This window comes from Trachemys scripta, chromosome 3, assembly GCF_013100865.1.
Source record: "Trachemys scripta elegans isolate TJP31775 chromosome 3, CAS_Tse_1.0, whole genome shotgun sequence".
Classification (NCBI taxonomy): domain Eukaryota; kingdom Metazoa; phylum Chordata; order Testudines; family Emydidae; genus Trachemys; species Trachemys scripta.
In genome coordinates, this window is record NC_048300.1 from 98544391 (window position 1) to 98562237 (window position 17847).

The 17847-nt window shown below is 39.6% G+C and overlaps 1 protein-coding gene across 1 annotated transcript in view; it reads left to right on the plus strand.

Annotated features, from left to right (window-relative positions):
• PLAGL1 (PLAG1 like zinc finger 1) overlaps positions 1-17847 on the plus strand; it is a 67373-nt gene that overhangs the window by 41593 nt on the left and 7933 nt on the right. Inside the window, exons 3-7 of the mRNA XM_034765494.1 lie at positions 5911-6066; positions 7381-7493; positions 10410-10559; positions 16072-16197; positions 17153-17649. Of these exons, the coding sequence (XP_034621385.1) occupies positions 5911-6066; positions 7381-7493; positions 10410-10559; positions 16072-16197; positions 17153-17649 (1042 nt within the window). The remainder of the gene's footprint in view (positions 1-5910; positions 6067-7380; positions 7494-10409; positions 10560-16071; positions 16198-17152; positions 17650-17847) is intronic.

The window sequence follows — 17847 nt, forward strand, 5'->3', positions numbered from 1 at the left end:
GCATTCAAATTTGGCGTGTTCATAAGTCTTCAAGGAGAAACATAATCTTTACTAAGATACTACATTAGAAAATGTTTCATTAAGAAATAGTGAAGTTAAAAGTGATAAAAATTTGCTTACTGTGATTACACACACAAATAAATTGCCTGTGAAGTGAAGTTTCTAGTTCCATATAGACTTGTAGGCACTTTTAGTCTGCTTGTAGGGAAGATACTTTATTTGCATACTGTCAAATATATTTATGGTAATATATAGAACAGCAACACCCACATAATGATCAACCTCTATCTATGTTGGAATGGTGGCTGGGAAAGAGAACCAAAGACAGAACTTTGTTTAGATTTCTTGTAGAATTTACAGGGGCTGAATTTTCAGAAGTGCTGAGTATCAGCAGCTCCTACTGACTTCAGCTAGAGTTCTGGTAACTCAATTTTGAAATTCAGGCCAACAGATTTTAGTAACATGCTCAGATACCATGGCGATCTCAGGACAGACAAATAAAACCCCCATGGATTTTACAATCTAATTTATATAGAAACATGAGTAATGATCAGCACCACATTAATAGTAGTGGGGTGATCAAACAGGAGAAGAGAGAAAGAAGTGCTTAGGAAAGCCCTTTATAAAGTGACTGTTGGTGGGTGGGTGGGGGTGTGTGTGTGAAAATTTTAGGCTGCAAGCATTTTAGTTACGCTACATTCACTTGTTGGTTAAAATAAAGTCTGGCAGTGGGGGTGCCTGAGTGGAGATTATGATGTGATATGTTGCTAGTTAGTTAGGAGTAATGAATTTGGGGAGGCATTCAAAGGAGATAAATTGCTCTCGTCTTTCCAACTTCTCCCGTTTCTCCCTTCCCAGGACCTCCCCCCCACCGCTGCCTTCTCACTAGCCCTAGAGGGGTCAGCTTCCTGCTCTGGCGGTTGTACCCCTGACACTATTAAAAGTTGCACTCTGCTGCGATTCTTCCAGAATCTTCCTGACACCTACAGTCCTACAGGGGGAGGAGTCAGCAAGGCCATTTACATAGCAGCTAACTCTTTAAAGGGCAAATACCTGGGGACTGTTAAAAGGGTTGTTCAAGAGTTCACAGTTTTGATGAATCACAGAGGAATGGCATGGATTGATAAGGTCACTGACTCTGTGATTAGATACATCCTTCCTTTAACAGCAGTTCTTTGTCTCTTTTCTGCTTTTGGAAGTGTTTTTCAGTGGTTTGCACAAAATAAAGCCCATAGTCTCTTTTCTAGCAGTGGCCTTACAATCTGAAACAAAAGCCACCATTATTCCACCTTAGCTCAGGAAGCCAAACTAGGACCCCTAACACTTTTGCTGGCCTCAGAAGACATACAGATTAGATTGTTGGTGATTTATTTTAATGCCTCTAAAGTTAAATCACAAAGAGATGGATGCTTTCTTGAAGCCCAGCTATATGGAAGTTTCAAATACATAAAACAATGTATAGCAAGAAAAAATGTGTTTTGCAGCTAAATTTTGTGGGCTTTTTAAGTGAGGTTAATTTGTATGCCTTTGGAATGAAATGTACTTGATCAGTATCACTAACAAAAAAAAATCAATTTAAACTATTGGCAGTGTGACTGCACAGCCAAGGAATAATAACAAAAAAAAGTAACTTTTTGCCCTATGGAAATAGTTCCCAATTTTTTTGTAGAACCTGAGCCACTGCAGTGCTTCAAACTCTGGCTCGTTTCCTAACTTTGCTAAAAATATTTTACATTTATTTATCAATCAAGATTGATGAATCTGGGCAATGTTACCTGTCCGGTTTGGCAGTCTCTACGTAAAAGAATAAATGGACACAAATCAGACGTCAAGAATTATAACATTCAAAAACCAGTTGGAGAATAATTCAGTCTCCCTGGCCACTCGATTACAGACCTAAAAGTCGCAATGTTACAACAAAAAAACTTCAAAAACAGACTCCAACGAGAGACTGCTGAATTGGAATTAATTTGCAAATTAGACACCATTAAATTAGGCTTGAACAAGGACTGGGAGTGGATGGGCCATTACACAAAGTAAAACTATTTCCCCATGCTTATTTCCTCCCCACCCCTACAGTTCCTCATATATCCTTGTCAATTCCTGGAAATGGGCCATTTTCATTACCACTACAGTTTTTTTTCTCTCCTGCTGATAAAAGCTCACCTTAACTGATCACTCTCCTTATAGTGTGTATAGTAACACCCATTGTTTCATGTTCTCTGTGTATATGTGTGTATATATATAATCTTCCTACTGTATTTTCCACTACATGCATCCGATGAAGTAGGCTGTAGCCCACGAAAGCTTATGCTCAAATAAATTTGTTAGTCTCTAAGGTGCCACAAGTACTCCTGTTCTTTTTGCGGATACAGACTAACATGGCTGCTACTCTGAAACCGGTAATTTTTCTGTAGCTCAAGCTTCTGGAATAATTTAATATGTGAGAATCTCAGCTTTCATTTAAAATACAAAACAAAAGTAGGTTTCTAGCCTTCAATAATGCCAAAACTAACTGGAAAACATGACCCTTAAAAGTTTAACATCATGAGGGAAATTTAAAAATATCCCAATTTGTTATTTATTAAAGTCTAATGACTTTTTTTAGCCAGTCATGGTTTATGGTTTTTGAATGCTTGGGATTGGCAATACTGTAAATTTCAGAGATATTAAACACCCACAATTCCCACAGAAATAAATTGGAGTTTTGGGGACTCAGCACCACAAAAAAGTCAGGACACTTTTATTTAGGTGCCTAAATATGAATTTTGGCCTAAGCTTTCCATTTTAGTTAGTTATTGGGCCTGATTCTGCTTTTGAAGGCATGTGTGGTTCCATTCGATTTCAAAAGGAACTATGCAGGAATTACCAGAGGGCACAATTTGATTGATTTCAAACTTATGTAATTACTCTGGAGTTTTTATTTAATACTGCATATATTATAGACACATCCTCCTAAGAAGTCTGGTAAGTGTTCTAAGTGTTAAAGAAATAAATATTAATGAAGTTCAGATTTGGCCAGAACCTGCATACGATTTAAAAATCTCTTTCGACACATAGCCAAGATGCACTGGAATTTTTAACTATGCAAGTGCTCACTTTTATTGTACTATTCAGCATCTTAAAATATTCTGATTCCTTCCCACCATCTTGGGATGTACTTTCACCTTTGGTTCTCTACTGAACACAGTTGCATAGTCCACCAGCATAGTTTAGTTGAAAGTTAACCAAATCCTAAAAACTTGTGTGGAGTTTAACTAATCTCTTGCAACGGGTTTGTTTATAACCCTGATAGTTGATTTGCATTACATATAGAAAGTGAGTATCTGGAGAATTTGAACAAAAGGTCATAGCTAGTTTTCCGGATCTTCTTGAACAACATACTGTATCACTTTGATGTTAACTATACTCTTTAAGGGGACTTTATTAAATATTGGTAAACAAAGTGATTTTAAAATTGAAAAGATTAAGGTTTGAGTATAACTGCCTAAATACTGTTAATCAGTCTTTTAAAATGGACTAAAATGAAAGGTTAATGTAGCAGGATTTGTTTTAAAGATAATGCTGTTGGCGGGGGCGGGGGAGAGAGTGAAAATAGTCTTTTGTGCTGCATAAGAACACAGGCATTATACTGATTTGAGCATTTGTGCCTCAATAGGATTTTGTAGCTCCTTAAAAAGGGACAGTTTTATTCATTGTATGAATAGTTCTCACCTGAATTCTAGAGTCCTTGGTAGTAAGCATGTTTCTATGGTATTAACTAAGGGCCCATTTCTAAAGTGGTGCGCAGTCATTCAGCCACACATTTCCTGCTGATCTTGACATGTTAGAGCTTAACAGCTATACACTGAACTGAAAATTTGATTTACACTCAGTAGTATAAACTATTAAACATGTACCTCACTTACAAATTTTAAGAACATGTGTATATATAGTTTTTGTGCAGTTCCTTTGAAGTTTGGCATTCAAAACATGTAAACACATTTTTTGAGAATTTTGTGTGCATATATATTTCCCATCAACATGCAACACCTACATTTTTTTTCAAATACTTTGGCAAATAAAATTGCATACCCACTTAAACCCATGCACAGACAATTATTTGAACCCTGTATCAAGTGTCTTTGTTAATGTCTGTTTAATCTCTGCACTTGGAGAAACTAATTGTTTTTCACATCAAACTGCATTCATGTTCTAGAATAATAGATTTATCATTTTAATTCTGTCTCTGTGGAAAACAACATAAACAAAGGCAGATAAGTGCTAAACAGGTCTAAATACATGTCTTGATTAATCTGCTTTGATTTTTTGATGTCAGTTACCTGTTTCTGATGAAGTCGAGTATTCAAAATACCCAATCTTTTGAGGGGACATATGTTCCAAAGTACCCCCTAAGACACCCTAACCAGGGGAAACAATCATATCCATAAAGGTACAGGCATAAAAAATCCGAAAATAGCACAACATTTTCCAAAATAGTTTGATTTAATTAGTTCTCATTTTAGGTATGGTTTTTATGAGCAGTAAAGGAGGAGATGTGAAGCTGTATTATGTTAATATGCAGTATAACTATTTTGTGCTAAGATCTATCAAGCCAAGCAAGTGGTCAGGCTGGGTCCTGAAGCCAAGTGCTTCAGGGAAATTTGTTGCTGATGCAGCAGGCAACACATTTCCTTCTTAGTCATGACCGAAAGAGCCAGCGGAGTGAAGAATCCTTATATGCACACACAGGTTGGGCAGGTAAGGGGATGGGTGAAATTCTCTCCCAGTTTTTCTAGGCAGCTGCTAATGCAGAGAAAATGTATTTGTGATGAGATAGGACCTTAGAGCATTAGAAGTTGGGACAGAGATTCCCAAAGTGTGGGGGCGCACCCCCCCGGGGGGGGGGATAAAGAACCATTGGGGAGGTGCTGCAGAGCCCGGGCCAGCCCCAATGGGGTCGGGAAAGGAGCACCACACAGCCCCTCCCTGCTCTGCTCTGTTTTGGCCCCCAGCTGCGTCCCCGACTCCTGGCCCTGTGCGCGCCTGTCCCAATCGTCAGCCACTGGGCATGGCTCCATTCCCAAACTGGGGCTGAGGCTGGGGGCAAGGCCAGGAGTGGAGCCACACCTGGCCGCAGGGTCAGACTTCTGGCCCTCACCTCCAGCCACAGCCCTGGCTCTGGCCCCTGCCCCACCCCCATCTGCAGCCCCAGCCTGGGCCTCCTTAACCCAGTCCGCATTCCGCCCCCGACCCCCAAGCCATGGCCCCACTCCTGAGCCCAGCTTAGGGGCGGTGGGGGCCGTGGACCTCAAAAGTTTGGGGGCCGCTGGGTTAGGAGCAGTCATTTGATCAGTGCTGGCCTGTATTCCTTTTGCATGAGCTCAGGTAGCGGGAGTGTAGCACTGATTAGCACGATTTCCCTGCTCTGCTTTGGCACGTGAGGGTGTCTCTACACTGCAATAAAAAAAAAAACAACCCTGGTCACCTGGGCTCCAGCCTGAGCCTGAACATGGACATTGCAATTTTATAACCTCAAAGCCTGAACCTGAGTCAGCTGGCATGGCCAGCCACAGGTGTTTTATTGCAGTGTAGATGTATGCTGAGAGTGAAAGGAGGGAATAGATGTGACAAGTTTCATGGCAGCAGAAAATTCTGCAGCAAGGGGCAAATTCGGTGTCCATGGAAATGCAGAATTTTTTTTGCGGTGCACTTCTCCTGAGGTGGCTGTATTTCATTTGAGGGTGAAGTGAGCCCTGTATTTACCTAGTGTATCGGTTTAAGTCTGCAAAGGGCTTTGGGATCCTCCAGTATGAAGGGTGCTGTAAGTGTAAGATGTTATTTTGCAGTCTCCTTTTCATTCTCAACTTCTTGGGAATAGGGGGATAGTACATTACTTTTGTAATTGGGAACTTTCTTCTTGGCTTATAGGGTGTGAGGACTGCAGCAAAAGCCTTATAGGAGAATGCAAACTCCATGGACCACTCATCAGGGTTAAAGACAGGGTTATTCCCAGTCGAGCCCGCCTTACCCTACCTCACTACCTCACTTTGCGAGTGCTGGAGTTGCGAGCTGGGAACCAACAGAGTAAGTATCGTAGCTCTTCCGGCTATGGCTTGGGAAAGAAGTGACAAAAAGGTACTAACACTGCTTGTTTTCAGAAGTAACTTAGAGGTGGCATTTTGTTCAGATAGTTCTAAACAGCCTATCTTAATTTTCGGTTGAGTACAGCTAAATCCCAGAACCCACCACTGATGGAGACGGAGGGGCAGACAGGCCAAACCTGAGCAATGCTGTGACCCCATGCACCTGGTGACAACGTCACTTGGTTTGGGGGTCTCATCAAAATGTATTTCTAAGATTTCATTGATTTTATTTAAATTCATGATTTGTGACCTCCATGACAAAATTGTAGTCCTACCTATAGATACTTCAGTTAATTATGACATAGGTGTGCAAAGAGGGAAAGAGGTTCAATAAACAAAGTAGCAATGAAAGAAACAAAATTCAGATGGCATATGAAGGTTCAGTACCATTCACCTTGTCAGCATTGTAGAAAGATTGTATTGTTTCTTTCAGGCCACGTGGTAGTTTGTTGGAGTTTGGAGAGAGAGGGGGAATTACAAACTCCTTGCTAATTTACAGATATTCCCCAATGATTGTTATATAACTCTAATTCTGTCTAGATAGTACTGCAGAAAATGAAGGTCTTCTGTGCAGTACTGTCAATGTTAATATGGGGGAATAATGGAACATGTAAGATAGCTTACTTTGTACTTTCATAGCTATACACACTGATTGCTGGAGAGGACAGCCTTGTGAAACATGCCAAAGTGCAGAACCCTGGGGAAGTGATATTTAGTAGCTTACAATAGCCCTGCTGATGCTCATGTCATTTTGACTGTTCCATACTTCTAGCCCCACAGTTTAATATGGAAAATTGGAATTCACCATGAATTAGGTGGTTTTGGAAATGTTACCCAAAGTCCCATTTTAAAAAGTGACTGAAAATTTTACCCATTAGAGCAGTGGTTCTCAAACTTTTGTATTGGTGACCCCTTTCTCACAAAGCCTCTGAGTTTGACCCCATTTATAAATTAAAAACACTTTTTATATTTATTATTAAAAATGCTGGAGCTGAAGTGATGTTTTAGGGTGGAGACTGACAGCTCAAGACCCCCCATGTAATAACCTTGTGATCCCCTGAAGGGTCACGAACCCCAATTTGAGAACCTCTGCATTAGAGGTGCTTGCCTGATTTATTCCTCAGCCTGAATCTAGGAGAGGAATTCCATGTGTCCATCCTATTTTACACTTGTTCATTTCCCTCAGTTGAAGATATTTGGGATTTAGATCATGATGTGCATATTCTTCTTAGACTGGTCTTATTTTTATTCACAGTCCTTGGAGTGTTTGCTAAGAAAGTTATACAGAAGAGAACACAATTTGGTCCTTATGTTGGGAAACTATCTACAAAGCTTACCCACTATGATGACAACAGGCTAGTTCTACAGGTAATGAACTCAGAGGTTCCGCTGGGCTTTGGAGGATTTTCTTCGCTGGGTTCTAAACTATTGCAGCAGGGTTTGTAATATTTCAAGTGGCATAACTATCTCTCTCTTTCCTATTCAAGTTTCATATGCAAGAGTATTCATACTGCACATGCAGTCATGTCCAAAGTTTCATGATTTTCAGGTCAGTGTAACTTTAATTGCCAACTGGTTTTCCAATTTTGATCTAGTGATGCATAATTTGATACAAACATAATATATGATGCAGACCAATTTGATCCTCTAGTGTAATGCTGAGGTGCTGGCTTGTATTTGCCCAATCTAGAATTTGCCCAATCTATTTTTAAAATATCTATAGCCAGGGGTTTCCACTAGTTCAATGGGAGTGTTATTCCTCAGTCAGTACTGTTAGGAAATTTTTCCAGAGGGTTTGAAAGAGCAGGCAGAGCTTTGGCAAAGTCTGTCCTTTTATATTTTCACTAACCAGTAATCCAGGCACCATTTGCCTTTATAAAAAAAACAACAACCCACTCACACCAAAGGTTAATCTTTTTCTTTGGGTGAGTCAGTAATAGTAGCAGCAACTGGTTAAGGCACCTGTTCATTGAGGAAAACAGGATAATCGGGGGCAAATATTTTTTAATGTAAACCATAAGAGAGACAACCTTTGACAAGTTTCAGAGTAGCAGCTGTGTTAGTCTTTCCCCCCTTCCCACTACTGCACTTGACTACGCAAAAGAATTAATGGACACAAATCTGACATCAGGAATCATAATACTCAAAAACCAGTGGGAGAACACTTTAACCTGTCTGGTCATTCAATGACAGACCTGCGGGTGGCTATCTTACAACAGAAAAACTTCAAAAACAGACTCCAACGAGAGACTGCTGAGCTGGAATTGATATGCAAACTAGATACAGTCACTTTAGGATTGAATAAGGACTGGGAATGGCTGAGCCATTACAAACATTGAATCTATCTCCCCTTGTAAGTATGCTCACACTTCTTATCAAACTGTCTGTACTGGGCTATCTTGATTATCACTTTAAAAGTTTTTTTTCCACTTACTTAATTGGCCTCTCAGAATTGGTAAGACAACTCCCACCTGTTCATGCTCTCTGTATGTGTGTATATATATCTATCTCCTCCATATATGTTCCATTCTATATGCATCCGAAGTGGGCTGTAGCCCACAAAAGCTTATGGTCTAATAAATTTGTTAGTCTCTAAGGTGCCACAAGTACTCCTAACCTTTGACATATTGCTTATAGCATTTGTTGTTGTTTTGTTTATTTTGGTTGTAAGCTATTTAGCCATGTCTTCCTATGAGTTTGTACAGTGCCCAGCACAATGATGAGAGCTTTTGGGCACTTCCACAATGCAAATAAATAATATACATCTTAAAGTTGTGTACAGTTGTATCTAGGTATGCATGTACCATCCTAATCAAGCACACCTTTGTTTAAATTTAAAAAATACTTGTTTACAGTTATTAGCCTTGAATCCCTTCTGGATTACACTATCCACTGCTAGCCTAGCCATCTGCAGGCAGGCCCATGGACAACCAGTGCCACCCTGAAAGTGACCAGCAATAACTGATACAATGCATCTTGTAGGAACCCCACTAGCAAAGGCTGCCTATAGCCTCTGCCAGCAAGTTAAAGCTGTCCTCCGATGGAAACCCTTTGGGAAGTTGACAGTGCAAACAATACCCACCTTTGCCCCCCTCCAGGCACAGCAACTTGTACTGGGGCCGGAAGTATAATTTATAACAACTATGGTAGTTTGAGTGAATCAAACACTCATTAGTTTCCTCCTCTTAGCTGCCTTTTAACCAAGCTTTACACAATTCCTGTCAGTCCCTCTATCCCCTTAATTATCTTAAGATTTATATTCTAAATGGCTGATGAGTTACCTCATGAGATGGAGAGAATGGCGTGAGACTTTACCCTGAATTTCTTTCAGCACAACAGCAGGAGCTTTGCCTTCTGTCTGCCAGAATCCTGACTGTGACTGAGACCAGCATTTATGCAGCAGAAATGTATTTTCATCCGCAACTACAATGTTAGATGGAAAGCTCCCAAAGGCAATGGAAATGCAGAGTGTTTCATATAATTGGTTCTTAACTCTCAAGAGCTTTCAAATGACCAGTGGAGCAGATAAATGGCATATTTGTGTATGAAATGTCAACATACTGAAAATGGACATACCACTACAGCAAGACAATCCATCTTTCAGTGTATGTCACTGAAGGGTGACATCCTGGCAGCAGATCTGAAGCCTCTTGCCCAACACATTCCTTTCCTTTTCCATCTAAAAGGAATCCAGAAGGAATAAAGTGAAGCAGAGAGAACGAGACACTTTCCAGGCATTGTCATTCATTAGTATGATGTCCTTATTGTTATGGTAATACAGCATGTGGTCAGTCAAGAGGGATGAGTGTTGACATATCAGTATACTGGATGTTATCCCATTAGACTTATGTGAATTATATTATTGTTCCATGCAAAACAGAACTTCAGTACAGCATTGAAGGTTGAGATATCAAGCACTTAAGAAATGCATTACAGTTCAAAGCTTATCTTTCTCCCTTTCTGCTTAGGCTTAAACCTTAAAATTATCTTTTTACATCATTCTAAAAATTGTCAAATAATATAACCTGTAATTACATATTTCAAACAAATACCTGGTTATTTCTATACCTGGGCCCCTCAGAAATTGTAGAGTCTTAATTTTTTTTTCCAGTTGGCTCATTTAAGTGTCACTTATTTTGTTTTTAAAAAAATCTTTGTATGAAAAAAAATATATAAAAAGCATTGTCCCGGACTCAAATTCAACAAAAAAAGCTTAGTGTGTTCCTTTCCACAGCTCTGTTGTAACTCATCCCTTCTCCCATAACCTCTCTCCCTTTTCTTCAGGTATTGAAAGACGGCGGAAAGTACTTTCTGGATGCTCCCAATGAAGACTGTGGTAACTGGATGATGTTTGTCCGACTGGCCCGGAACCAGGAAGAACAGACCCTTGTAGCCTATCAGTACGCTGGAGAAGTCTACTTCACAACTGTTAAGGTAGTTAAGGCTACACCACTTCATATGACTACCATTCAAATGATAGCTTACTGTAACCAAAAACTGAGGAGACTGGCTCACCTCATTACAGATGAGAGGCTGATTATAGTTAAGTAACCTCCTCTCCATTACATACATCTCTTCATAACACTTAATGTTCAGTCAATCAAACAGGCTGCTTACTGGTCCTTCTGCCTAGACCAGGGGTTCTCAAACTGAGGGTCAGGAGGTTATTATATTGGGGGGGGGGGTCATAAGCTGTCAGTCTCCACCCCAAACCCTGCGTTGCCTCCAGCATTTATAATGGTGTTAAATTAAAACCACATTTTTATATATTTAAGGGGCATCTCACTCAGAGGCTTGCTATGTGAAAGGGGTCACTAGTACAAAAGTTTTGAGAACCACTGGACTAGACCTAATGTGTCATGGAATCTGCTGCAAGGGCTGGGAAAGAAAATGATAGTGGTGGTAAAAAAAACAACTCAAATAGCATGGTTGATAATTGTAGTTTAAACATGGCTGTTATAATTTTTTTTTTTTTAATCTGAATTGGTTTGTGAGGCGCTTGCTCTAGCAGTATTATATCTAGCACAGCTTTGCTCTGGAAAGGACAAACAGTACCTTTCTTTTCTTAGTTATATAATGAAACAACTTTTTGGAGACCAGTTGCTCAGAAACTGGATACTAAACAGAAAACTTTGAAAGCTCTGCAGCACTGAATACTATACTCGAGAACAGTGATTTAGCTGAAGACTTACTTTTCAGAATTTCTAGCACTGTGATCCTGTTGCAAGGTGACCAGTTTCTGATGGAGTCTCTGGATTATTATTTTTCTGAAAGAACCTCTGTATTTATAAGAATCAGAGGGGTAGCCGCGTTAGTCTGGATCTGTAAAGAGCAACAGAGAGTCCTGTGGCACCTTTAACACCAACAGATGTATTGGAGCATAAGCTTTCAGGGGTGAATGCCCACTTCGTATATAGCAACTTGCTTCTTGGGTTTGTTTGTTGTTTTGACCACTATAAAGTGGATCCTAAGACTACAGCAGCTGTAAATCTTAGTTTACTATAAGACTATGCAATTTTATTCTCTTACCATCTCACAAAGCTGAAGCTTTTCTAGTAATGGAGTAAATGTGCCATTTTTCTTGTTTTGCTTTTTTTATTAACCATATTTTACTTGAGCTACTGTATATCATGTCTAAAGAAGTCATACTTTAGAGGCCTAGGAGTTAGGAACTCACAATATCTAATACCAGCTCTGCCCCATATTTTCTGTGCGACTTTAGGCAAGTTATTTAACTGATTTGTCTCCATTTCTCCATCTGTAAAATGGGAATAATACTTACCTACTTCAAAGGAGTGTTGCAAGAATTAGTTAATGGTTGTAAAGTGCTTTTAAGATATACAGTGCTATAGAAGTATTATTAGTATTGGGCTATGAAAGAAAGTTAGTGTAAAAAGTGACAGGTGGTAACATGTAACAGATTGTCACATTGTCTTGTAGAGGTGAATAATAGATCTGTATTCAGGATTCTGGAGCAATCCACAGTACTTTTGTGATTTTATACAAAATATGATTACACCTATGCTATACAAGTAAAACCAGTAGTAGTATCATTTGGAAAGCACAAACAAATGCTTTTTAGGACTGTCAAGCGATTAAAAAAATTAATTGCATGAATCGCACTGTTAAACAGTAATAGAATACCACTTATTCAAATATTTTTGGATGTTTTCTACATTTTCAAATATACTGATTTCAATTACAACACAGAATACAAAGTGTACAGTGCTCACTTTATATTTATTTTTAATTACAAATAATATTTTTCAGTTCACCTAATACAAGTACTGTAGTGCAATCTCTTTATAATGAAAGTTGAACTTACAAATGTAGAATTATGTACAAAATATAACTGCATTCAAAAATAAAACAATGTAAAACTTTAGAGCCTACAAGTCCACTCAGTCCTACTTCACCCAATTGCTCAGACAAACAAGCATGGTTACAATTTGCAGGAGATAATGCTGCCCACGTCTTGTTTACAATGCCACCTGAAAGTGAGAACAGGTGTTCACATGGCATTGTTGTAGCCGGCATTGCAAGATAGTTATGTGCCAGCTGTGCTAAAGATTCATATATCCCTTCATGCTTCAACCTTCATTCCAGCAGACATGCTGATGACGGGTTCTGCTTGATAACGATCCAAAGCAGAGCAGACCGACGCATGTTCATTTTCATCATCTGAGTTAGAAGTCACTAGCAGAAAGTTGATTTTCTTTTTTGGTGGTTCGGGTTCTGTAGTTTCTGCATCTGAGTGTTGCTCTTTTAATACATCTGAAAGCATTCGCCACACCTTGTCCCTCTCAGATTTTGGAAGGCACTTCAGATTCTTAAACCTTGGGTCGAGTGCTGTATCTATCCTTAGAAATCTTACATTGGTACCTTCTTTGTGTTTTGTCAAATCTGCTGTGAAAGTGTTCTTAAAACAAACATGAGCTGGGTCATCATCCAAGGCTGTTATAACATGAAATATATGGCAGAATGTATTTTTAACAGAACAGGAGACATACAATTCTCCCCCCAAGGAGTTCAGTCTACATTATTTTTTTAACGAGCATCATGTCCTCTGGAATGGTGGCTGATGCATGATGTTCAGCATATCTGGCATGTAAATACCTTGCAACGCCGGCTACAAAAGTGCCATGCGAATGCCTGGTCTCACTTTCAGGAGATGTAAATAAGAAGCAGTCAGCAGTATCTCCTGTAAATGTAAACAAACGTGTTTGTCTTAGCAACTGGCTGAACAAGAAGTAGGACTAAGAGGACTTATGGGCTCTAATGTTTTACATTGTTTGGTTTCTGAGTGCAGTTCTGTAACAAACAAAAAAAATCTGTGTGTGTAATTTACACTTTCACAAAAAAGAGACTGCACTACAGTACTTGTATGAGGTGAATTGAGAAATACAATTTCTTTTGTTTATCATTTTTACAGTGCAAATATTTGTAATAAAAATGATATAAAGTGAGCATTGTACACTTCGTATTCTGTGTTGTAATAGAAATCAATATATTTGAAAATGTAGAAAAACATCCAAAAAATTAAACAATAGAACACCAATTGAAATTTATTTAACAGTGCGATTCATCACAATTTTTTTAATCAGTTAATCACATCAGTTAACTGTGATTAATCAACAGCCCTAATGCTTTCCCTTCAAGGTTGTGATAATGAGTTAGTCAAGCTATATTTTCTTGCATCATTTAAATGTTACAGGCCAAATTCTTTGCAGGTATAAATGAGTGCTGTTCAATGGAGCTGTGCTCATTTATTCCAGCAGAAAATTTGGTCCCACACATCTAATATGAAGAACAGGGTATGGTGGATCGAGTCTTACTAGCCTGGGTGTATTCTGCATCATATGAGAGGCTGGTTCAATAGTGACCTTGCTCCTCTCACTCCTGAGGAAAAGCATTGCTCACTGTATTGTGGGAGTGTAACAAACTGTTCCTGGGAGAGAGAGAGGGGACCACTTGCTATACTAAAGCACATCCTGCTGTTTGCTTCATAGAGTAGCCATAGAGTTGGTCACAGAGGAAGCTATTTCCTACAGGCAGGAGAAAGAACACCATACATAACATCTGTTAATAGTGGTGACACCTCCCCTCCCCTTTATAATACAGAGATGAAGATCCTTAAGATTCAGTTTGGAACAAAGAAAGGAAACTGCAATGAGACAAAACTGCTGCTGCAAAATGTGTACATGTACGTCATTTTTGTTTGTGACACTTCTTTAGCTCTCAGTGTCCTCTAGTCACTCAATAGGCAAGTGTTAGAGAATTTGGTAGAATACTACTGCGAATGACAAATCACTACAACACCTATTTTAAAAACAAAAATCCCACAGTATACAAGTGAGTAAGCATCATCTATGCTCAAAGTCCGTCTGGCCATTTAAGAATTTCTGTGTATTACCCCATCATTCCCATGTTAAACACTGATGCTAGGAAAAAACAAAAATATTGATGTAAAGAAGTCACACATTGTAGCACAAGACCCAGCCATTGATCTTCTTGCTGTTTCCTGCACAGCAGCATGGAAATAATTTAACAAAGTATATAAGAGTGAAATGCTAATGTATTCACTGCTGCCCACTCAGTATTTTTCTGTAATTGCATTATTATTGGCTAAATATATTAAGATTACGTTAGTCTTAACCTCAGTAACCTTTGTTAAATTTCCTCCTCCCTGTCTTTAGGAATTATACAAATAAATAACTGATTTTTCAACTCACACTGAACAGTACTTATTAAAAAAAAAAGGTTGAATTTTGAAACTAAGCTGTGAACCACGGTGCCTAGGGTAGCCCACATTGAAAATGCCAAGGCCAGGGGAGGCTGCTAAAAGGAAAGCAGATTCTCCCAAAACTGTGCTCCTGACCCCACACTGGTTATCAGGAAGCTTAAAAAAAAGAAATCACTCAGCTCTCTTTGAATTCCAGTCTCTGGCTCCCAAACAGTAAATAGGTCCAGTAATGTGAGAAGCTATTTAAAACTCTAGTCACTATACAAAATGTTCTTCTGATCCCCCAAAGGGCCACCCCCATAACCAGCTCAATATTAGGTTGGATCTTACCCAAAATACCACGCTGCCAGCCAATCCTTTAGTATCTAAAACCAAAGGTTTATTAGAAAAGAATGAGAAGAGAGTCATTAAATGGTGAAAGCAATTATATACATACATAAGATTTCAGAGTCCATATATCAGGTTCTTAGCAGCACTGGTGAGTTTGCTGGCTTGTGGAGTCCCTCTGGAACACATCTACAGCTTGGATGGGTCTATCAGTCCTTTGTTCAAAGCTTTAATTCGTAGAGAAGTTACTCCAGAGGTGAGAAGCAGGATTGAAGACAAAATGGAGAAGATGCAGCTGCTTTTCAGTATCCTTTGCCATGTGGCCTGTACATCTTCTGTCCTAAACCCAAGCTCACGGGCAAGAAAGAGCTCTTGTAATCCCCTGTTCACAGGCATGTCCCTACGTGTCGTGCTGACTCATAGGCATAGCTCCTGCCTTCACTCAATGGGTTCATTGTAGAGCGGATTGGCCTTGATTGGCCATCCAACAGGCTAGATAGTCGCAGACAAATTGGCCTCAGCAATGGCATCCAGAAACAGCACAGGTTGGAGATGCAGATATATCATACATATTTATAACTCACGATACAAAGATGATACATACATATGAACAAGGCCATCATACTTAGCAAATCAGAACTTTTCCACTGATACCTTACATGGCACATCTTGTAAGATTCACTGCAATTTTATAATATTGGTATCAATATTCCATACAGCATCACGTAAGCTATCAATGGTTTAAACAGATATGAAGAAAACAGTTGCTGTAAAGGTAACAACTAGACTACCACCTGTTTTAAATAAGATGTAAAAGTTTCCTATAGAAACAAAGGCAGTACAAGTAAATACTGGGGATTTTTTTTCCATTCACAGCCAATTGAACCCCACACAGAATTAAAAGTGTGGTATGCTGCAGATTACGCCAAGTTTATGGAAGCTTCTGCAGTTGTCATCAAAGAAGAATCTGATATCTGTGCTTTATCACCAGTTTTAACAACAGTAAGTGTCCAAGGACTGCATCCAAGCCAACACCTGGCCTTATCTCAGAAAACCTACCTGCTCACCTTGCCTCAGTTCACATGACAGAAAATGATTGTCAACTAGTCTAACACTGAATTAACAGTTTCAGTCAAATAGCAAAAGAAAAGTATTACCTGGAGCTCTTTTACTTTGTGTACTGTACTTGTACTCTAAACAGGGCACGATACAGTGTTGGCATGTAATGGTAAACTCTGGAAAGACTAACATGCTGGCATATATTCTTGGGAAACTGAGTACACCAATCCTTAAAATTCTCCTTTCACCCGTTCACTGCTCTAGCTTGTTATGTCCTAATTCTTTGGCATACATGTGCTGCATGTTACAGCGCCCGCCCCCTCCCCCAGTGTTAAAGCGCAAAAGCTATTACAGCTCATTATTTTCTTCTTTCTCCATGTCTCTATGGAGAGAGAGAGCTAGAGAGAGAGAGACAGACACCCTGCATTGTTGGCAGAATAATCCCACAGGCCCATGGCTTCTGTACAGCTGCGGTATCACAGTTTGCGCTCAGTCTAAAAGTAAGTGGAAAACTTGACTCAGTTTTAACTATGGAACTGTGACTAGCGCTTCCATAAAAAGAACAAGCACAGAGCCACTGAAATTTACTATGCAGAGGGGAAAAAAAAAAAATCACCAAAAGCTCAACAAGAGCTAGAATAGCAATAAACACCAGACAACAACATGGAAATAATCATTTACCCAATCATTTGTTTTCATGTTTGTACACAGCTAAGATTAATGTCTCCAGCTGAACAGCAGTCTGGGTGGCACAGTTACGTGCTGTGCCTGCGCCTGTCACCAAGGGAAGTGAGAGGCCTAGGGAAGACCAAAGACAACATAGGGCTGGTGAGAAGAATGTGACCTCTCTCTCTTTGAAATGGTTAATCTGAGGGAACTGTTTCTGTTCTCATTGCAGAGAGAGTGTGCCGACGCCTGGATATGCTCCAATTGTAGTAACGTTTTTGGGACTTTAGCTCTGCTGGAATCTCACCAATGCATCAGTAAAGACAAAGCACTTCTCACCAGCTTCAGACCAGCAAATAAATTAGAACCTCTAAAAACAAAGGGCAAAACCAAAGGCAAACTGAGTGAAACTGGCATGGGCACAAGCATTGTCCAGTGCTATGGGACCATTTCCTGTTCCCCTAGTGCAAAGTCTACCTGTGCCAGCTCAGGAAGTGTTTGCGGTTCCATTGTGAGATTTGTGCCTACATGGAGAAATGGTCAGTCTTCACTACTAAAAGAAAGAGAAGCGAAGCAGCCAGACAGTTATCGCTGCCGCCTCTGCGGGAAGATATTTTTTTCTGTTGAAAAGCTCACAGCCCACACTTATGCCCACACAGGAGAGCGTCCCTACAGGTGTTCCCAACAGGGATGCACGAAAGCTTTCATTTCCAAATACAAACTGATAAGGTACATCTCCTGAAGGGATAGCAGCCCTTCCCAGTGGGGGTGTGGGGAGGAAAAGATGTATTTTCTTGGCATGCACTAGTGACAACTACTCGCTAAACTCCATTGGTCATATTTCTATACAGAATGTTAAGATTTAAATAAATGCTGTTCAAGGTGCGTGACTGAAACAGATTCACTGCCATCTGTTGCTTATAAGTA